Below are 17121 nucleotides of genomic sequence, written 5' to 3' on the forward strand. Positions count from 1 at the left end.
TGCCTCATTCAGTGAACTTTCTGCTCTGTCACTTGTCCCACATAGTCCAAGTGGGTGTGAGGTCCCCTGTGGGTCGCTGCCCTCATTGGCTGGCGGTGGAGAGGCAGTGCTCTGTGTATTTTTGGCCACTGGAGCGAATCATACTGCGGTGTGCAAGTACTGTTAGTGTGACTGCTGTCAAGTTAGCAAATAATAGTGAAATTTTCTACCATTATCAATGCTGGTTTGCCACCAAAATAAGAGCCTCAAAAACTATTAGAAGAATGTAGGCCAAGGTTTAGTGCAAACACCAGCAGGCAGTATCAGTTGAAAATAACGGCATTACTGTAATTCAAATATATTTTAAAAATTACATGCAGATCGGTGAGTTGGAAATGTTGTGACAGATTAAATGCTGGAAAGGGTTGTCTCATATAATAAAAGACAAAAGTTCTTTTTAATTCGTGAACATCCACAATATTCCTCTGCAGACCGCATGAGACCAGGTAGGTCAAAGCCCACTGGGTTAGTGAAATCTGGATTAGCTCAACAGGGAGAGATATGTGAGGAGAAAAAATAAAGGAATCACATTTCATGATTCAAATTTGATACTGAGGCAAAAAAAAAAGGGAATTTAAAATCGGATATCTCGAAATCAAGCGATATGATTGGTTCAGCGGCCATGACGTCAATAATTTTGGTCGGAAAAAAAAACTAACAAGTAAGCTAGCTTACCTAAATTAAAAAAACAAACATAATAGTAAAAGACACAATGGGAACGATATTCAATGTTAACGAAAGAGCAGAAAGAAAAAAAAAAAAAGAAATGAATGAAATAAAAATAAATGGCGGCTTAAGTGTCCATTGAATAGCAACCACTGTGCAGTGTGCAGACAGTTTATTAAAAAAACGTATCTTGATCATGTAGAAATATGTCCCTTACCTTGATTTCTTCCCCCGCATATTTCCTGATCGTTTTATAAAAGCGAAATCTCACGACAGGCCGTGAGAATATATATATATATATATTATTATTATTATTTATTTTTTTTTTTTTTTTTTTAATCAAAGACAAGGAGCGTTGTTGGGCCCGCCGCGGAGCGGAAACGGAAGTGGAAGTCTGTCGGTAGCTATTGCTAGCATAGCAAGACATCGAGCACACAAACAAATCACCACATCCATGTAGTTAATGCGATTGAATTAAACTACTAACATCGTAGTGGAAGCGTGGTGTGGAAAATATTAATTCAAAAACCAACATTACCGCTTGGACAGCCATGATGGAGCAGATTCGCATTACGAGACCTCAAATTTCCCGCTGGGTTGCTAGGTTACCTTAAAACATAATAATAATAATAATAATAATAATAATAATAAGTGTGTATGGATTCACAACACAATTCAACGACACAAACACTCGAACTACACTTTCAGCTTTTCCAATCGAACCACGTCCACGTTCTTATCGGTGATCTGATTGGTTATTTATCCAAGGGGGCGTTAACTATCAGCAATCACAAAAATGGCGACCTGTGAATTTACCTCACAGGTAAAACTTGATGGGTTTTTAATACAAACTAGTATCGTTATTTCCAATCGAGTCCAACGACTCGAAACGTTAATAAAAACTCAACACTTTCAAATAATAATAAAAAAATCTAACTATTCAGCGGATAGAAATATTTTTTAGGGTCTTCATCTTCGGTGTTAATGGCTGATGGCATCGAGCTTTTAATGCTCTCAGGATCTTGTTTTTTTTATGATTGCTGCGGTTAAAATAGTTGATTTTGTGGGACAAACGAAACAAGAGAGCGTTTTATTTTACACTATCGGAAGTACGAACAAGCGAGAATGGATTTGACAGAGAATATTCAAATATAAAGTTTTTTTCTCAAATTATATTGTAGTCTGACTAAAAGATTCCGATACACACTCCAGGCCAGATGGTGGCGCTAGTTTGTGCAATTTGTTCGCCAATGAAACAAAGTGAGAACAAAAACGCGCAAAAACGTCGCATCTAATTCCCACAACTTCCTGTTTTGGCGTCCCCCCCCCCACCAGATGATGGATTTGGGTTTTTTGCGGAAATTTCGCCGGAGTTAAAAAAAAAAAAAAAATTGCCCAAAAATGTAGCAGAGTTTGGTCATCTTTGTGTTAACGAGCTCATTTTCTAATTTCCGACAAATAGCAGTTGTTTAAACGAACTGTGAGCATGACCTCTGATAGTTCTGATAGTTTAAGTTGTTTTCATGCCTCTTTTGACATCGTACATTGGTTCTAGATGTAATAATTATAATAATAATAATAATAAAGGCAAGGCAAAGTTACCTACTTTATTTGGGAGTTGCAGTTTCCAGGTGAGCGCTTGTTAAACTTTTGAGCTCAGTTGCTCGGATTTTTTCAAAGAATGATGGCAGACAGACAGAAAAGCTGTAAAACTGCGGCTCTTCCAATATCTGAATCAGGCTCTCATGTAAGTGTGTACGCCATGAGTGTATTAGTTAGTAGCTTAAAAAAAAAGGCAACCAGATTGCTGCACTAGAGAAAATATGAAACACAAAGGTGCTGAAGTTTTAGGTTTAACACTGTTTTCTTTTTGATACTATTGGCCAGCAGGATTTTTTTTTATCTTAACCTTTATTTCTTTAGTCTAGAATCGTAAAACTAAAACGGCTTATTTATTGACCAAAAGTAGTTCGAATCTTCATATTGACTGAATTTGATAATTGATTAACACAGGTGATATATTTAGCACATAAGTGAGGCGTGTGTGCGTCGCTCTTTTTACACATGCTTCACTAAAAACTTTTATTTTGAGCGCTCACACCGGAAGCCGTGCGCTCCGGTGCGTCTGTGCGCCTTGACGCAGCTTGTCAGTCCGCAGACGCCGACAGGAGCGATACCGGAGAGCAGCAACTGGTCCGTGTGCCTCAGCGGTGCTGCTGCATACTCCACAGCCGACGGAGAGGACCGGAGGAGGGGCTGATCCACACCGCTCACGGCGCGTTTCGGTGGAATACCGCGGCTCTCCGCTGCCTCTTCGCTCTCCCAGCAGGCCGTCACTTCTCGGAAGAGCCGCAGCGTCCACGCCAAATGGCAAGTCCGGCTGCAGACATCGGACAGTCTCATCAGCATCACCCTGGGACCGAGTCGGCCGCAGACTCCGCGTTTCAAGAGGCGCAGAAATGGATAGAGGTCAGTGGCCAAATGCTTCCCCTGCGCACAGGTGTTGTGTTGTAGTTGTGTGTCCTCTGTTATTGGCTCGCGACGTGTACCTGCAGCGCCTTCTCCTGTAAACAGCAGCTTGGCTTTTATTTATTTATTTATTTATTTATTTTTATTGCTTCGTCACCTGTTGAAAGGTGGCTCAAACAGAAACAACCCGACTCACTCACATCCCGCTCAGCCCATGTGTTTGGCTACAGCGCCGCTTGGAACTGAATCTGTAGCAATTATGTTGAAAGTGTTGCATTCCTTCATGGTCTTTACCTGAGAAGAAGTTATGACATAGTTTAAATTAACCAAAAAACAAAAAGGAATTTATTTTAGTTAGATGTTTTGTTTTGTTTTTTTTTTCTGTAATGGCCTAACCTAACTACTGTAAAATAATAGTCCAAGTGGGATCGTGCACATATTTGCAGGGATGCTCCTGAATGCTGCCACTTTCAGTTGTTTTTGATGAGGGCCATTGTACAGTAGCAGTAGCTGCTGAGGGGCCTGATGCATTTTTGGCCGAAAACAATGAATGCATCATGTGGAATGGATTTTTGCCTCAGTGCGAGCCGAGTGAACAATCACACAAACAGGGTTTTGTTCTGGGAGAATTTCAATCACGACACTTGCCAGTCCCCCGGTTGCATTTGACTTTGTCATCCTGCAGTGGACTGTCGTCTTGTCAAAGGCTGGCTGCTGGCTGGTGGTGATCACTCGCACGTTTGGAGAATTCAGCCACCACTTTGTAGGTTGACGTAAAGGCTTAAAAATCAGCTTGGAAGTGGAGTGTTATTTAGCGTGACAGGGGCGTTGGTAAGGATTATGGGGCCTCTGTTCAGGAGAGGCCCCCGTCTCTAGACAGTATATCTTTTCTATTAATGGTGTCATACTGCTGGTTTGTTTCATTAATTCCAACATGTAATTGTCAAAAAATTAATTGTAAATCTCGCATGTTTGAGAAGGCTCCCTGTTTGATAATGCCAATGTCAGTGATGGCCTGCAGAAATAGAAAAAGTATAAACCAACGCGTTCTCTCTGCTTAACAGCTGCCAAACTCACTTTGCATCAGTCGAACTGTTCCACCCCTCACTTACATTTTGATGTTTTATGCGTTTACTACAACGTGGCCTCCTGCCTCATTATCATGGAAATATATAAGTCGCTTTTTGAACTAAATTCTGTTGATATTTTCCTCCTAGCAGCGTGATGTGTGGTCATGTTTTATTATCTGATCTGTTTAAAGGGAAATAGCTATAAGTGTATTTCATCTCAAAGAAGTATAACAAATGACAGCTCTTTTATAAGCGTGTCAGAGGCCTTTACAGGCCTATTTAGCAGCACCAAAGTCCTCAGAGGCTCATATCAGATCTTTAAAAAGTCACTTCTGACCTAGAATCTCAGAGGCAGCTCAGGGCTGAGAGCTGAAAAGGTGGAGGGGAACCAATACGGCTCCTGTGTTGTCTTATCGCCCTCTCCCCACGGGGACTGACTTCATTACCCGTACATGCCTGGTGATGGTGCCTCAGTCACCTCAGGGAACCAGAGACGGACTACCGGCTCCTTAATGAACAGTTAAACACAAGGCCTCAGTCAACAGCTCAGTGGCCAGTCTTTGACAGCTCATATTCATCTAACCTTTCATATAAGGTGTCAGGACCTGAGCTGAGCTATAATAGCAGCAGGTAGTCTGGTTTCCATCAGTTCCAGTGACTATTCAGAACATGCAGGCCTGCGTTTCTGGTGTTGTGCACCACATCAGCCATTCACTTTGACTGTAAAGAGACCTTCCCCTGCCTTTTTCTGCGATTTATTATCATATTTTCAAAGATCGACTGTGTCCTCTTGATTATACTTGCACCTGTTAATATTCCACCTAATAAGTAATGAGCAAAACAAAGACCCATTTGTTCTTCGTTAAAATTCTTCATCAATAAGACTAATAGCTCAAATACAACAATTGCATAACGCAGGCTTGTCTTGGAGAGGCTTGTTTGGCTGCCTCCTGGTTATAGTCAATGTTCAACCGTTCGTTTGTTGGTAAAATTTACTTGAAGGTTTGTTTTGGCAGGTGAGAATAATTTGAACTTGGCTGTGCACCAACTGACCACACGGAGACCCTTAAAACTCAGTGTTGAGAATCTGATTTATATTTCTCTGTCAACGTGTTTGGGTGGTCCTGCCTCAGTTGCATCCGGGCAAGGAAGTGATTTACAGTTCAGTGTTAGATTTTACCCCATTCATTGTTGTAGCGCCTCTGATAGTACATCAGCACCATCAGGTTGACATGGGTTTGTTGTGAATCTAAAGAAATCCTTCACATATGTTGGGATTTGCACCATAAAAAAAATCCTTACAGATGAGAAGTATACTCAGATTGCTTTTTGCGCTTAAATGGATTCGCCAGGTGAGAAAGCATAAATGGAGCAGCACGGCAGCATTGTGATTAGCACTGCTGCCCCACAACAAGAAGGTTGTGGGTTCAGCTCCCGGGCCGGAGGCCTTTCGATGCAGAGTTTACATGTTCTCCTTGTGCTTGCGAGGGTTTCCTCCCACCGTCCAAAGACATCATGTTTGGGTTAATTGGTGACTCAAAGTTTCCCGTAGGTCTGAGTGTGAGTGGTTGTTTGTTTCTGTCTGTCTATATGTGTTGGCAAATGTGATCCAGATCCAGAGTGAGCTGGGATTGGCTCCAGCACCCCCACGACCCAGAAACAGATAAGAGGAGAAGATTAATGAATGAAAGCATAGATGGATTTGGTGCAGCAGAGAAGGGAAAGATCACTGCATGTTGAATTCACCACACGAGTGCTAATATATGGAGGCACGTAGGAGACGAGACGAGATGAGCAGTGAGCTGACTGGTCACCGCTGCAGTGGTTTGCATACGTGATCCCCATTCATACACTTTACTGAAGCTGCACATGACAGCCAACCGAGGACATTTATCCACCGCGGTTTAAATTTTGCTCTTCTCGAGAGCCAAGCCTCGCATTGTCCACTTTCAATCAGAAAACACGTCACCATGGGAACCGAGCTCGGACAAATAACACATTGTGAAACCGGACACTTTGATATGAAACGCTCATTACTTCCATGTCGGCCACTTCCTCTCCTCACCTTGTCAGTAACGCTAACCCGCTAATGACGCTGTTTCGGCTCCTCGGAGCTTCAGAACAGCCCGAGTGGCTTTGATGAGACCGGAAAGCCTTCACTTAGTGGGCTTGATGGACTGAAACCCAATGGGAAGATTAGAGTGGGTATTTTCTCAGACCACACCTCTTTGGTTTGATGGAATTGTCTTTCTTCTCAGTCGTGGTTGAGGACTATTTGGCTTCTGGCGATTTCCAATCAAAGCCAAATGTTGAGAAACTAAGTTTCATCACTCAACCTTGATGAAGTAATTTCTTTAGAAAAAAAAAAAAAAATCCAACTGATAAATAATCAAGTATCTACTAGCGCGAATGAAAAGAACATCAAATTTTATAAAAGAAAAATTGCTAAGAAAAGCAATCCCAGTTTCACACCTAATAAGATATTGTCATTTTACATTCAGGCAAACTTATTACAAAGATGGATGTTTCTTTTGTTTGTTTGTTTTTGTTGAGGCATCAATCATATGAATGAAAGCCAGTAAAGGATATTTTTGTCTACGTGACGGGCGCTTAGGTCGCATTGCCAGAGACTCTTTTACACACTATCATTTAACTTTTCCACCTTGTAATCTTTACAATGAAGGGCAGATCATCTTTGATTGTCTTCATACCTGTCTTAACTTATCTTTTCTATATTAGTTCTATATTGTCTGGGTATCTCTCTGAAATGCCACCACCATCGCCACTGCAGCCTCCCTCTGTCCAAGTTTAGACATGTTGAATAATACAAAGTTGAGTTGCGACATTCCCGAAAGAAAAACTGATAACACCTGCATATGAGTGGCTGATATCCAGAGATCTTGTTGTGTGAAGCGTGAAAATCATCAGACTTATCTGTGTTTGTTGCTGTTCAATGGAAATGTAATTGTGACCAGACTCAATCCTCATTGTTTTTCACTATACACACTTTAGTTTAATTTTTTTTTTTCATATTCTTTTTAATACCAAAAAAGTTTCATGTCTTTTTTTCCCCCAGTTTGATAGTTGCATAATGCACCCTGCTTTCTAGTCTGACCCTCATTTCATGTCATTGATGACTCAAACAAACATATTTCAATGAAATAAGTCATGTGGGGTAAGGGCAGATATCCAGGAGGCGGCCGACTTCACTGCCAAACAAACATGTTTTTGCAGGGATGGATATAAGCCCAAGTGAGACATTGACAGCCAGAGCCAGCGTAGTAATTAGAAGGAGTCACAGTTTATCAGGTGAAAGTGTCAGATGGGGCTGGCTTTGATGAAAGATGCCTGGTGTTTGTCGTGGAAATTTTGAGTTCAGGAGTCAGGAAACAATGAACCAAGCCAAGGAAAAGGGGAAAAACAAAACAAGGGGAATCATTGGCAAGAGGAGAGATTCTGACACTGATGGTGATTGAGCAATACCTCATCACCTGGCACTTCTTTAGCAGCTTTAATGTAGATATAGATGGATTGTGGATACTTTGCAGGTTGCAAGCTGGGGAAATGAAATATCGCCAGGCTCATATTTTGTTGGAAGGTTATGCAGAACATAGAACATGTTTGTTAAAATGGCAGAGGAAGACAATGATATATGTTGCTCCTTTACATTTTCTGTCTTTGATTTTTCAGACTGTTCCCATTGGAATATCAAATTGATATTTTACTCATCTGAGCATCTGAAATGTGTTATATATTTCTATGATAAATCTTTGCAACACAAACTAGAAAAAGTGTTTGTTTTTTTTTTCCCCCTTGAGCTGATTTCTGTTCATCATAATATGAATTCCCTTGGTTGCTGTCTTTGCAGATCAGATTTCTTCAGAAGTCTATTTTCTTTTGGAGAAAGGAAGCAATCATCATTTCTCCTGTATGATTTTAAGTTTAGCAACAGGCCAGTAAGGAAAAGGTTGCAGGTGCTAATGCATGTTCATCCCCATCTGTTTGTCCAGCGACAGTTGGAACAGCATTCCTGCAGTAGTAAACTTAAATGACCTGGACTAGTGCAGGTTTGCTTGACAGCAAAATCTTTTTGAAATGCAGTCCCTCACACCTCTCTGCTCTTGGCTCCGGGCTGTTTTGCAAAGTCACTTTCATGTGCACAAAAAAAATCTGTATCCGTTCTGTTGAGAGAAGTTCCTGAGTCTCCCTCCATGATGTCATCCCTAACTGGGGGTATCTTCATTCTTTCCTACAGACCTGAATGGTGTGTTAAGTGTCACACTCTCTTGTCAGTTGCACTGCTAAGACTACTGGCCATGGAAAAATGTAATTTTGGAAGGAAGTGTCTGTTAGAGGAAGGTTCAGGATGTCCTCTTCATCGCTCACCTTAATGCTCAGATGAGCCCCCCCTCACCCCCATTTTGACAGCACCACTTGAGTGTTGAGCTTAGAGTCCACAGTTTTATCATCCCAGGATGAGAATTGAATCGGGACATGGACCTGATTTGTTTCAGCTGGTTGAGCCTTTTGCTCAGTTGCTAATGCTTTCATTGCTAAATGTAGCGTTGAAAGCATGGAGTCATTTTCAAATAACTTGGACCGGTGGGTAAAACAGATAATGAATCAGATTTGTACCTGTTTGATAACAATGAGGATTTGATTTTGTAATATAAGAGTGAAAAAAAAAAGTCAGTATTTGATGAAACGCTGCTCTATTAGATTGATTTTTGTTTTCTCTTGTTCTCTTGATAGACACAGCTTCAGTATTTTGTAATTTAAACTGCACCTTCACCAAAGCAACCAAAGATCTCAACATGGCCAGACACACTGAATGTGTTACAATATGATTTAACCCCCGGCTTTTTCGTTGCCAGCAAATACATCAACACTCTACAAACCCCATCACGTAGAAGAGAGATCCTTGAAAGTAAGACGCTAATCACTAATCCAATGGATATGATCTTCTTAATCTCAGCTGCAGCCTTGTCTCCTCCCCATGGTGAAGAGAGTTGACACAGTGGCATTAGTAGAAAAATAAGGGATTAGCAGATGGATGACTCTCTTATTCACACTTGTGTAGTTTATTTCAGCTTCACAGTTCAAGTTTTCTTTTTTTTTTTTTTTTTTTTATCTTTAAATTCCAGCTTCATTTTTAAATCGTGTGAAGAGGCGTCTTTTCGCTGCTGGTTGTTAGAAATGGTCAAAAGCCTTGCAAATTTCTCAGGATATTTCAGCAGGTTTGAACAACAAGCAAACAAAACAAACAAACAAAAAAAACCCAACTCCAAACGCAGTCATACAGGTGATGCAGTTGTCAGCAAATGCCTGTCAGCCCGAGTCCAGATGGGTCTTTATGAACACGCATTCATGTTTGGGGTGAGAGGTGATCATGTGGTGGATTACCAAAGTAGATGGGAGATTAGCCCCCTCCCTCTCCACTATGTGTGCACGTCTGCATGTTTTCCTGCCTTCACTGCTACAAGAATTAATGCAGCTTTAGGAAATCTGTACACTTTAAAGAAGTAGTTGACCACTTGCCAGTGACAGCCAGGACTGCTTTGTTACTCCCATTTTCTTTGGACTGATCTCGAAACCGTTCTGGTTTGTGTGTGTGTGTGTGTGTGTGTGTGTGTGTGTGTGTGTGTGTGTGTGCGCGCGCCTGATTTGGTTAATACCCTTCATGTCAAGGAGCTTTCAGACAGAGAGGTGGATTTGTTGGCTGCTGTTCACCTACAATAATGCCAGAGTGGATATATTGCAGGCTGTAGCTACCAAAGTGGATGTCACAGCTGATGAGGAGCACACACACATAAAATGGGCACTTCTGAAGCAGGAAAAAGGGGGGGAAAGCCAAATGGCTCAAGTCATCAAGTAAAATATGCAGCTAGTTGACCGCACAACCAAATGTATTCAAATTGACTTGGTTGCAGGACTGGATTAAAGAGACATCATCTAGTTAGGTTGACAACATCGTGACAAGTAGCTATACAAATATCATATTTTTGCTCATATATATATATATATATATATATATATATATTTTTTTTTTTTTTTTTTTTTTTTTTTCACTGCATCGTTTCATCATCAAAATGGTATGTTGTATTTCAAGTGGTGAATTGTTGGTTGATCTTTTTAGATCTAAATCCAAAACCACATATACATTTGCAGCAGAGGGAACACTGCAGTTCCTATAATATTAAAGAGGAATTTTACACTTTCTTATTATGACATTTGATCAGCTAAAGCCGGGCTTCCCTTGTATGGCCAAATGGGGCTGCACCTAAAAATAAATAAATAAATAAATAAATAAAAATCATATTGTAATTATTTTGGCAAAGATTCTGATTGTTTGGTTGGAGTGATAGTTTTTGCGTTAGATGATTGTCTTTATTTTTCGATAATTTGGATATTGCACTTGGCCATCCTGTGATTTCATTTTATTACATTAGAACGTAATCAAAGTAATTGTTCATCTATAATTACTGAGGTACAACTTTAAAGAATCTGTGACATCATTCATATCAGTCAGATTTCCCAGCCTCAGATTAAAGGCACACTGATATTGAGGCCTCATGATATCAAGTAAGGACAAATTTTAGTTAAATAAAAGTCTAAACGTAATGCTTTCCTGTATCAGGAAATGTCGTTGGGATGAACATATGGATAGAATTATGAAGCGCAGAATATGTGCTACACACACACACACACACACACACACACACACACACACACACACACACACACACACAGACACGAACACGAACAAAAAAGGTCGGTTGTTGGTGACTTTTTGGGACATTGCACTCATTTCCTGGAGACTTACCCGTACCTTAACCTGAACCACTGGGGAGGCAGCTTCTGGCCCTGGTTGCACAGGCCGCCCCCAATTAACTGATCTTTTGTGTGAAATTTGTCCTCTAAGGTAGCCTATGGCAGAAACACACACACACACACACACACACTTCATCTTAGTAAAGGAAGTGCAGTCGACTGCGTGCAGCTACACTCTGCAGGGAAGCTGTTAATAATTGTTTTTATATGCCAAACTAGCCAGAACACCTTAATGCTCCCTGTGAAAAGAAATATAACTGACAAATGCATGTTAGTTTTCTACTTTTACCCAGATTTCCTGACATTTTAAGAGCAGAAAAGGCTTCACCATGCTTCCTGTAATTCTAATTTCTGTTATATCTTTTTTTTGTCGCCATAGTGGGGGCCGTCTGCTGTGGGTGTTGACAAGAATCAGGCCAGACTCTTAGCACCCTGATTAAGGATGGAAGAAACTTAAATGTTGTTCTGGTATAATGATGATGTATCGAAGGGAAAAATACAAGCTAGCTGGCTGGTGACACCTTTCCTATTTTGGAATCTTCCCAAACCACGGCCGCTTCAGTTAAGACGCTGCCATCAATAACTTTTTAAAAAGAAAAATGAAGCACTATGAGGCCTTGTTGAACTGGAATTTATAGTTTGGCGAGCCACTTCCTCATCAAAGCCATGGCTCCATGTGCCAAAAGCCCCAGATTTATTTCTCTTGTTATTTTATTTTTTTTAACTAACCATGAAATTAAAGCTTTTTAACCTTTACTTCAAGGGCCCTTTTGTTCTTTTCAGTGGCCTTGAAACAGATGAAACTCTAAAGATGTTTTCTCACGTCTCTTATCTATCTAAAGTATGTCACCACTGGCCATGTGGATAGAAAGGTGCCATATTTTCAATGCAGTCACCGCTCAGAGTCACTTCATCCAAACTGATCTTCTCTGACCATTCACGGACTCAAACGGTTCAATCATGAGCCTGTTGCCTGATCTGTGCCCATTAAAAATGAGTATTCCTCCTCTGTCATGTAATCTGCTCTATTGATTGTCCTCATTCACAGGCAATGTAGGCCACTTAGCATGACGCCCTTTTAACTCAGATTTATTGATTGATATGTGGGCTTTTGATTGAAAAGCTCGAAATGCTTTTGCAAATGGTGCTTGTTCTCCAACTTCTGCTGGAGCTTATTTAGCAACACTTGGTGTGTGAAAAGACGTTACATCAGGTGTTATACACACTTCTCCATACACTATCTGAAGCTTTTCTTGTCTTCTGGCTTATGGGAATGTTTGAAAGATGTGACAGAGACCGATGTTTCTTCACTGTCCAGGGGATGTTTTTAATTGGGTCATGTGGGCTGAGCTGGTTTCCTAGTTTCTGAGCTGGGGCACTGGGGAGCTGGTCTCCTTCTAACTATCAAGGGAATGAGTGCAACCTGCACTGGATGGCAGGCTGACTGGCAGTGGTGTAGCGACAGGCTATGGTTTATGAAACAACTGACCCTGCTTGTTTTTCTTGTGGGTTCTGAATTTGTTATTTTATGTTGTCTTCTGAAGAGATTTATTTTCCTATTTTATTTTTTTTATATTTTTGAATGGCGGTGTTGGACAGTTTGTCAGCCTGCTGTTCTTGATCAGACACAAACTGCACACAGATCAGGCCTTTTAACCCTCATGGCTCCTTGACATTCCCTCTAGTCTTACCTCTTTACCTTTTACTAGATCTTTTGTCCAATGTCTTGACAACTATTGAGCGGATTGCCATGAAAATGCTATGAGAAAAATTTGTGTTCCTCTTAAAGATGATAGCTCAAGTCAGCTCTCATCAGGTGTAAATTGAAAAATGTTGCACTTGTGCAGAACTAATAATATCACTTCAAACAGCATTTTTTCCATAGTTATAGTCTATGAAGATCCACATCAGAGAGACCACAAGGACGGATAAAAAGTGAGACAGTCTGGTCTACGGAGGATTTGGGGTTTTGTGAGCAGTTGTGATTTTAAGGCCTTTAGTCTGAACAGTTGTACCTGAAGGTATTTGTGCAATCCTCTGCCGTTCTGTCAGTGATGTTTGTTGCCATTTTTCTTAATACTGGCATGCAATGAACCTTGGAATAAGCTGAATGAGCCTAAAATGGGTCAGCCTTTAAATGGGACACAGCTTAGACCAGAATTAGCATTTTATTATGTTGGATTTTGTAGTTTCCTGTTTTTTCAAATTAATCGTCTAACCAACTCCAATGGTTCTTTTTCCATCATGTTGAGGACGAAGATATTTGCCTCATAAAAAAATGTTGCTATTAGTCTGATCTGTTGTTTCGGGATTGAAATCAGATTGTTAGACTAAACTTTCTTTGGCACTGCAGAGAACCAGATGACTCAGGTTCCTCCATGAATGGAGGCTTTTTGAACTGAGTGGGCTTTCATTGTTTCTCACTCACACACACACACACACGAATCCATGTGCACTCACCCCAGCATTCCTGAGCCCCTCAATCCCCATCTCATTCACACACATGGACATACACACTCATACACACCCCCTCCAACAACAACAATGCATCTGGTCACCACACTGGAAAGTGACACAATCATCCCTCAGCTGACTGGCATTTGTCTGGACAGGGCTGCATGAAGCAGCATTGCTTGTGTCAAGTGTCTTATTCTGTCATCAGCGGTGAATTCATACTGAATCTTTGCCGTGTGGACACAAGATTTAATATAAATTGGTATAAATTGGGTTTGCAATAGATGTTATAGCTCAGTCTAAGTAGAAAATGTTGCTGGTTTCCTTTTGTTGGGTTTTAATTGGTTTGTATCAATGTATGTGTAAATCTGCCTCTTTTCTGATTTGTATTGTTGATAAGAACTTGAGTCTGATCTTAAAAATCGTGCAGGATACTTGAATTTGAATTTGTTTTGAATTTCCGTGTTTTTTGACAGTTTTATTTTCAGCTTAGTCCATGGAGAATAGATTAATTGCACCATCCTGCCCCCTTCGCCGCCATCACTGATTCTTATTTCGTATTCAGTTGAAACCATTAGCCGTTATTTGCATGAGAATAAGCGCCTGTATTCGTTCTGTTTCCCACATTTTGTCATGCTTGCTTTTCCTTTCTCCACATTACAGACTTGTGAATTGATATAAATGTAAAATGTTTCACTATCACAACCTGATATTGGGGGTGATCTTTTGCTGGAGAAGTTCCCAGTTAGATGTTTTCATGATTTCCCATCATCCATCTGCTCCTATCAGACATGTTATGAAGCAGCAGGTTGAATTGGACGGGTCAGATCAGTAGCCCCTAAAAATACGGTGTCGGCAGATGCTGAGTGATAAAGGATGGACTGAAGTATAATTTCATCACTAATGTGTATTTCTGCATCAAGCATGAAACATGTAATATTCTAACACTGGCTGTTAGAAGTAAGAAGGCATCAAAATTTTACCCAGATCATCTAAAAGTCCTGTTCTCCCTTTGTGGTTTTGTAAATCGTTTGCTTTAGTAATAATAAATGAGCTGAGCAGGAGAGGAGTTTGTGTAATCAGTAACAGAGTTAAAACCACCTTGCCTGAATCCATAAACAGCTCCACCTGCTGTCCACAAACCTTATTGACAGAAAATTCTAGGAAGTGGAAAGCACCACATTGACTGTGCTGTACTGCACTCAATCACTTAGCAGCAGGTATCGAATCAATCGAGATCAGGACTAATTCATGAAGTCAGGAGGAAAGAGCATGTTACAGATGATGATGGAAGGAATTGTCTCATTTATATGCTGATGCTAAAACCTACCTCTTATCGTTTGCTGTTGTTGCTTTGCATGGCCCACAGCAGCAGGGACGTAGTTCTTTTATTTGCATGAACAGTGCGTGAGTTAAGTCTGCTGTTTGTTGTATCTGTCATTCTGTGCGCCGGTATAATCTTACCACAAAGCCAACCACAGTGCATTTGGTCATTTGCTTAATTACACGTGGTGACTTAATGTCAGAGGATAACCTGCTGGTGTGTCCCCATTAGACTGTAACCACAGTTTAAAAAAGGTGTTTTATTTGTTTAGTTTTTTTCAATATCAATTCAGGATGATCAGTCTTGAGGACACAGTGTAATTTGTCTGTCTCATAAAAGTTTAGCCAGCAATGCTTTATTGATCAGATGTGAGTCATTATTCAAGATAAACCACTCAGGAAATGCACAGTAAATCAATTGAGTGTGTAGTTATATGTGAGGCTGTAAGAGCGATAGAAAAGGGAAGAGAAAGTGCCACGCTATAAATATGTTGAACTCATTCAATATATTTATGTAATTTCCTCCTTAAATATGAAGTATAATTGCACAGGGCCATTATAACAGCTAATATTCAACAGCCGTTCTGTTACAAGTCTGGCAGCAAAATCTCCAACTGACTCTTTGTCGGCAGGCGGACACTGACGCGGTGAAAGGTCAGATTTCCGCTGGGCTCAATCATCAACGCTAACTGCAGCAGGTCAGACTGTGTAACGGCAGCAGCACAGAGAGACCTCAGCCAACCTAACAGTTCGCTTCTTAAATGTTGGCAGCATTTGAATTTTGACAGTGTGTCTCACTGAAGTACCAACCTGCTAAACACACACACACACACACACACACACACTGCAGAAATCCTTGGATAAGGATCTGCCCAAATTCAGTCTTTTCTGAAGGCCCCCCTTTTGTAGCTTTAGTTCTGATTGATTAGTTTTATTTGAAATTCACAGACTAAAGTAATATTGGAACTTTCTAAAATCTCTTGTATCCCTGCGATTAGACATATAAACTTGAGTTAGACCTTTTATGTACCTTTTTGGTTTTTTTAGGTTATGCTAATACCGATTCATCAGAATGCGTGTTAACATTTCATTTTAAAGTCATTCAGGTTGTCCTCCTAGGTCCTGACATGATTTAAAAAAGTGCACAGTGTAGATTCTAAGACACATTCTGACCTGTGAAAAGTCTTTTTGCCTCTGTTGATGCCCTGAAGAATTGATTTGCTATAAAAACCTACTGTACTGAGTTTTAACCATTATTGCGCTCCTGTTTTAGAGCTGTGTGTTGTTACAAGAAGCCGCATTATTTATTATTCCACATGACAGTTTAGCTGTGCTTTGCATCTCTGTACTCCGCCCCTGTTGGGGTTTTTACATGGATTGCAGCATAGTGTCAGAGACAAAGCTTAACCAACAGATTCATTTATTCATGGCCCAGTGCAGTGGCATTATACTGCGTTTTTTCCAAAGTGTCTTTTATCAAAACGCCAACAGTTCACTCAGTGTGATTCGCTCCTGTTAATAGTGTCAACTGAATACCTACAACGGCACGGCTTATCTTACAGTTCTGGACTCTTGAGTGCGGTTATCCCCATCAGCTTGCTGGTAGCAGGGGATAAATTCTAATCCAGACTAATCTAGCCAGCTGCACCTCCCTCTCTTCAGGGGCAAGCATGACAGCTCCCTTGGGTGGCCTGAGTCCAACTAACTCTGACCGGAGCGTTAAAGGTGTGCAGGAAGCTTATCTGTATGTATTACCTGTGGTCACTGCGATTACTTACTGTGGTTTTGACCTTTTGACCTTCTTCTCAAAAGCAGCTGGTGGCCGTGCACCTTGTGTCACCCGTCGTGTATTTAAACCTGACCAGTATTTACAGCCCAGATCCTGCACGGTTTTTGTGCAAACAAACACAATGAATCAGCATAACTGGACTGGCCATCTGTGACAAGAGGACCTCGGTTAGAACTGCAGACTTTATATTATATCTATAAATTTAGACATCATACAATTTCTTGAGGGGAGCTGCAATTGAAAATCGCCTGGTAACTCTTATTGCTGTGTTAGTTTCCCCATCTTCTCACGTGTCCCCCCCCCCCGCTGAAAGCAAGAAGTTCATGACCCTTCTTTGGGGGTTGTTGAAAAGACTTTCTTGGAATTCACTGATCTGGTTTCGAAGTAGACATAAAACAGTTTGGTGGATCACACACACACACACACACACACACACACACACACACAAAAAAAAACAACTCCAATAATGTGCTCTTTATC

The 17121-nt window shown here is 40.7% G+C and overlaps 1 protein-coding gene across 6 annotated transcripts in view; it reads left to right on the forward strand.

The window, feature by feature from the left end:
• The first annotated feature begins 2870 nt into the window (after positions 1-2870).
• The window catches only part of LOC115049496 (LIM and calponin homology domains-containing protein 1-like), a 74231-nt gene continuing 59980 nt past the window's right edge, over positions 2871-17121 (forward strand). For all 6 annotated transcript variants that reach the window (XM_029511742.1, XM_029511745.1, XM_029511744.1 and 3 more), the window contains exon 1: positions 2871-3174. In XM_029511742.1, coding sequence (XP_029367602.1) covers positions 3073-3174 — 102 coding nt within the window. In that variant the 5' untranslated portion in view covers positions 2871-3072. The remainder of the gene's footprint in view (positions 3175-17121) is intronic.

This window comes from Echeneis naucrates, chromosome 10, assembly GCF_900963305.1.
Source record: "Echeneis naucrates chromosome 10, fEcheNa1.1, whole genome shotgun sequence".
NCBI lineage: Eukaryota > Metazoa > Chordata > Actinopteri > Carangiformes > Echeneidae > Echeneis > Echeneis naucrates.